This window comes from Canis aureus, chromosome 22, assembly GCF_053574225.1.
Source record: "Canis aureus isolate CA01 chromosome 22, VMU_Caureus_v.1.0, whole genome shotgun sequence".
Classification (NCBI taxonomy): domain Eukaryota; kingdom Metazoa; phylum Chordata; class Mammalia; order Carnivora; family Canidae; genus Canis; species Canis aureus.
Window position 1 is genome coordinate 17,962,750 of NC_135632.1, and position 6,000 is coordinate 17,968,749.

A 6,000-nucleotide genomic window follows, 5' to 3' on the forward strand; every position below is an offset into this window, starting at 1 on the left:
AGAAGCTGCTCACCCCAGAATGAGATTATGAGCTCAAGTGACCAAACCTGCCCAGAGTCCCCACCCCCTCCCACAGCCAGCAACACCAGAAGTGTCACTTCGTGGGCCACTTCCAGCCTGGACCAGCCCCCTCCCCCAGGCTTTCCCAGGGTCTTGCACTGCCACCTCGTAGGACTGATCACACTGTGTCAGGAAAGGGTGTTCTAGCAGGTCTGACTCCCCATGTAGACCAGGGGTTCCTTGAGGGCGGGACCGTGTGGCACTCACAGCATCAGCCAGCTTGCAGCACTGTGCCTGACACATCACAAACCCTCGACAGATGTTTCCTGACAGAGTACAGGAATGAACACACGGATGCCTAAGATCCTTGGGTTGGGCCTGGAGGGGCAGACGCCCATATTCCGTCCCTCTTCTTGCCCAATCCTGGCCTAAGACATTGTCAGTCCATGAAGCATCACTAAGACGTGGGGCAGAGACCCAAGGGGCACGACTAAAACATGCTCTGCTTCTTCCTTCCTGAGGACAAGCCTGACCTCAAGCCATTCGCATGACCTCCCAGGGCTGCGGGGACCTCACAAGAAGTCCCCTAACTCCAAGCAGATGTTTAAGACCAGGTCCCACGGCTCCGGCTCCAAGAACTGAACTAATTTGAGCGGCCAGCTCAGCGCTGTCATTGCATTTACTTCCTCTAATTAACAAAAGTGTCAGTACAGGACAGACCACAAGAGCCTGGGCGCTGGCTGACTGCTGCTCCACGCTCCACCCACGGGAGGAATGCCAGACTCAGCCCCAGGAAAGCAAAGCCCTCAACCCTGGTCCTCGGCCTGAATGGCTGGCAGGGAGGGTCGGAGGGGACCATCCCGGGGACACTGCTGGGAGCCCTGGGATGCGCACTGCTTTGCGTGAACAGTTCACTTAACCCTGGTGCTTGCCTAGCTGATGTCCCCAGGGCGCACCCATTTAGATGATGGGCAGCCAAGAAATGCCACCGAACAGGGTCCTGTGGGCCTGAGGCACTTCGGAAAAGCCAACCTTTTCTGATTAATGATAGCAGACTCCAACAGCTAAGAAGACTCCACAGGGCCTCTCCTAAAGCCTTGCCATTTTCAGAGGGGAATCAGGGATCCAGGGGACCTTCTCAAGGCTCCCCAGTGAATGAGCGTCAGACTCCAAGTCCGCACCTGCCACCACATCACATCGGCCCCCGCCCCCAGCCCCATCCCAGCAGATACACAGGGTTAATTGTCCCTAACAGAGCTGCCAACTGATTGCTATCAGCTGGCTGGAGAGCAAGCCCGGCTAGACCTGAGACCACAGACATGTTTGCTGGCAAGACACTTGGTGATGAGTGTCATTCTGGGGTAAGGTGGCATTAGAAGGCCTGGGAGACTGAGGATGCAGCGCCAGCCCCGCTGAGTGTGCACGCGGGCCTCCTCTCCACCAGCAGCTCACGGCCCACCAGCGCGGCCTGCAGAACCGACCTCCCGAGCTGCGGCCAGAGGAGTGGTGGGGCTGGGCTTTCTCCAGCTCTGGGGCAGCAAGGACTCCACTTTGGTCACTATGCTATCCACAGTCCCCAGCCCTGGTGAGGGGGGCTGATGGAAGAGGCTCTTTATGCCTTGAAAAATATATCTAAGAACTGTGTGCAAGATTTATATAAAAATATATCAAAATCCATTCACACACACCAAACATTCGCCCATGAGCAGCAAGTGGCAGCTACTGCTCCAGTGAGAGCATGAGCAGCGAGGGCAGCTTGGCCTGTTCTCTCCAAGTGGCCAGGCCACGTTCACCAGATAAGAGCATCCACGGCTTCTTTACTTGTGAGGAACCCTTTCTTCCAGCTATCTCTTCCATAGAAGGGAACCAAAGGAAAGGCAGGGCTGTGTGAATTTTGACCAGAAACAACCTCCTTTTACAGGTGGGGACACTGAGGCTCAGCGAAGGATAGGAATACCAATGATCACCTGGAGGCAGCAGGGTGGAGCGAGGTGTTGAGGAGTCTTTGCTCCAATGAGAACTAGCAATGACGGGACGCCTGGGTGGCTCAGTGGTTGAGTGTCTGCCTTTGGCTCAGGTCGTGATCCCGGGGTCCTGGGATCAAGTCCCACATTGGGCTCCCCACAGGGAGCCCGCTTCTCCCTCTGCCTATGTTCCTGCCTCTGTGTCTCTTGTGAATAAATAAATCTTTAAAAAAAAGAACTAGCAGTGGCCTGCCAGGGGAGACTTGCTCCAGCTCAGCTTGGCCCGGGCCTCCACCCCCTCACGGGGGCTTGGTGCAAATTAGAACAAGATGCCCTGTCTATGCAGCATGCAGGCTGGATTCCCCACATCCCCCTCCCTGGGTGCTGCTGTGGAGGGGATGACTTGCGTGACTGTGCCCAAGGGTGGAAGCCAAGACCCTCAATTTTCTTTAACCCCACCCCTCCCTGCCAACTGCTGATTTGCCGTTAACTTGTAAAAATATTTCTTGATACCAAAGGAGGTCATAAGTCATAGACCCCACTTCCATGCAAGGAAATCAGTTCTCAAAACAGGGACAAAGACACACCAAAAGGTCTGTGTAAGGATAAAGACACTCATGATCTAAAACCGTGGGCAAGAGTCATGCTGCCCCCACCACACCTAGAGCCACGTCTCTGTATGTGTTCCTCGAAAGACAGGGACAAGATCAGAAGAATATTCAATCAAGTGGCTTCCAGGTTTTCGGCATCATTCTCTGGCTTGGCAGCTTTCACGAGGCAAGGCGAAAAGTCCACATTTGCATCTAGTTGCTCGCTCTAGGTGTTCACACAACCAACCTCCCCAGACCTGCTTCTCATTCTGATGTCTAGCTCCCCAGATCAGAAAACACCCTGGAAGATTCCTGGATCTCACACTAATCTAGAGGCCACCAAACACCCAGAGTCCCGCTCTTACACGTCTCTCATCCCCCTCCCCTGACCCCACTACCACCATCTTGGCTTAAATCAATTTCTCATCTGGTCTTTCCAGCTTTCCTCTCCCCTCCCCTCTCCCCCACCATGCTGCTTATTATAGGATCTTTCCAAAGCCTTCCACAGGAAGCCTTCCAAGGAAGGCTCTTTGCAGCCTTCAGAATCAGGCCCAAGCTCCATCAAGCCCCCCTCTATTTGGCTCCTTGTTCATCAGGTCCCTACCACACACTTGAGCCAAACCAAACCACATGGTGCTCCCTTATATACTGGCCACACTGTGCTCAAAAGCCTCCTCCAGCTTTGTAGCACCACTGCCTCAATCCAAAAGGCAATCCAGGCCTGGCCCACCAAACTGGCCACTTAAGCCAGCCAGGAGAATCTAGAGAATGCAAGCTGAGGCCAGGTCCCTCCCAGGACTCTGCCAAGGAAGTGGAGGCTATGGTCTGGTGAAATCTGAGATGGAAATCAAGCAGGATGTCCTTTACTCCATACTTTCGACCCCTCACTGGACCTTGTTGAGACTCTTTATCTCTGGCTCCTCGGAGACCTCCATGGCAATTACCTATATACATCTACTTCCTGCCCCCAGCTGTCCTCTTGGTAGGAGAGACGCCATCACCTTCCTCGGTGTGTCCCTTTACCCAGCTGGGTCAGGCCTGGGGTACGGTGTGTGAGGTGAGGCAGCTTCTTGTGTTGTCTTACCCATCAGGCTGAACAACCTGTTGGCTAATTTCATGTTGCTCCTGGTGTTTGCATGCATGGGGGCAGGTGGTGGTGGTTGGGGCATGTCAATGCCACTATAGGATCTGATTCTTGCCTCCATTTCAGAAACATTGCTTATTCCATCCCTAATACCACAAGGGCCAGAAAGGGAGGGCTGTCACTTGGTGAGGCCTCACAGCCCACCCTCATGGATTGAAGCCACCATGGGGTCCCAACAGAGGTCTGACAGGCATCCAAGACTCCCTCAACAATGAGCAAGGAGTGTGGATAGGTTCAGGTCTACTCTATGGATCCAGATCTTTCAGGATAAGCCCCCAAAGAATAATCAGGAAAACCAAGTTTGAGAGGTGAGCCCCAAATACTGTTCCCATGGCTGCTACCCTAGGAAAGTTGTCATTGTGCTTTTTTAATTTGCACCCTTAGCAGAAGGCTTTGGCTCCCTCATCCTCAATATATAAAAACCAATTTATAAAACTGAACTGTCAATCTATATGTTAAATATCAGTATTACGAGGTGAACCATATTCCCCAAACTTGTATGTTGAAATCCTACCACCCCTGCACCCTAGGATGTGACTGTTTTTAGAAGTAAGGCCTTTAAATAGGTGATTAAGTTAAAATGAGGTCATTAGGATGGGCCCTAACCCAATCTGTTGACTTTATAAGAAGGGGAAATTTGGACACAGAGACATGTAGAGAGGGAAGACCATATAAAGACATGGTGGAGATAGGCATCTACAAACCAACGAGAAGCCTCAGAAGAAGCAAACCATGCTGACACTTGATGACATCCCCCCCCCCCCCCCGTGGGCCTGAGTATATCTGGAAGAATCAGAGAAGCACCCAGAAGTGTAGTTTTGGCACAGACCAAATCTTGGATGCAATGCCTATTGGGACTTGCCTGTGTTTCCCAAATTCATCTCATCCCCGATTCACCTAGGTGCCTCAGTTCCACCTGGGAGTTGTGAGGTGGGGCTAAGAACTTATTTTTGTTAAGTGGACCAGGTGATTCTCAGGGCCAGAAGCATTTAAGAAACCACGGTCCTGGCCATTTCACAGCCGGAGGAGATAGGTCTGTAGTTGTGGAGTGTGAATGTGTTTACGTGTCTGGGCACGTCTGAGCATCCCTGCCAGGCTGAGGGAGGAAGAGAAGCTGGGGATCCAGCCTCCCACCCCATCTCTAGCCCGGGTCCCCTCTGTCTATCCCGACCTCTGCTGAGGCAACTAGTCTGCAGTTTCTATCATTGCTGCGTTTGCGGATTAGTCCTGCGCCCCACGTTCTTCCTGTGAATCAACAGGCGGGTGGAATAAATGCCTCCTGCTTCCCTCCCGAGTAACTTTGCAAAGCCCCAGACGCCCTTGTTTTTTTTTCCTGGGTGCGGCCCGCCCGTGACTTTTCTCCCAGGCTCTGGGCCCTTCAGTGAAGCCTAGGTTCCCCCTCCCCGAGCTGTCGGGGCCGGCGACGGGGATGAGACTGGGGGCGCCGCCTGGCCGGGCATCAGGGGTGCGGGTCGCGGGGCTGCGGACCGCGGGTGCCTTCCGGGCCTCCCAGAGCATCCGCCCCACCTCCGACCTCCGTCGCGTCCCGGCCGGCCCCGCTCACCCAGGCCGGCAGGTGCTGGCCCCGCAGCTCCCGGCTAATGAACTGGCGCTCGTTGTCCAGGAACTGGAAGGCGGCCGCCAGGCGCCCGAGCTTCCCGCGCCGGTTCCTGCGCCACCACATCCACAGCAGAGCGCCGAGCAGCAGCCAGGTTATGCTGAGCCCCAGGTAGCCGGCCAGGTAGACGGGAGCCAGGTAGAACAGCACTCGGGCCACGAAGGTGTAGAGCTCGGGCAGCAGCTGGCTGGACAGGCGCGGCTCGGGGCGGGGTGCGCGCTGGCCTCCCGGGGCGCCGGGGGCGCGGGGCTCGTCCGCCATCTCGCCCCGCCGTGTCGCCCTTTCCCGGAGCTTCACCTGAGCCCAGGTCCACAGGCCCCGACACGCGGGCACATCGGCCCGCCAAGCGCGAGGGCCCAGCCGCCGCGCCGCACCTGCCCTGCGGGACCCGCCGCCGCGCTCCGGGCGCTCAGCTCCGAGGCCGCCCCGCCCGGGAGCGCTGGGTCTGCGGACTCGGGGCGCGGCCGCCGCGCTCGGCTCCCAGCCGGGCCCCCTGCTCCCGACGTCTCCGCCCCCCGGGCGGGGCCGCGGGTGGGGGGCGGGGCCCTGGAGGGGCGGGGGGTCGCGGGGGGCGGGCCCGTGGAGGGGCGGGGTCGCGGGGGCGGGGCGGGGCCGCGGATCGGGGCGGGGCCGTGGGCGGGGGTCGCCGGGTTCTGCCGAGGAGCCCGCTCCTGGGCGCCCCCC

At 56.9% G+C, this 6,000-nt stretch overlaps 1 protein-coding gene across 2 annotated transcripts in view; it reads right to left on the reverse strand.

Annotated features, from left to right (window-relative positions):
* ESYT3 (extended synaptotagmin 3) overlaps positions 1-5,741 on the reverse strand; it is a 50,466-nt gene extending 44,725 nt beyond the window's left edge. For both annotated transcript variants that reach the window (XM_077864973.1, XM_077864972.1), the window contains exon 1: positions 5,263-5,741. In XM_077864973.1, the coding sequence (XP_077721099.1) occupies positions 5,263-5,577 (315 nt within the window). In that variant the 5' untranslated portion in view covers positions 5,578-5,741. The remainder of the gene's footprint in view (positions 1-5,262) is intronic.
* Between the last annotated feature and the right edge of the window lie 259 nt (positions 5,742-6,000).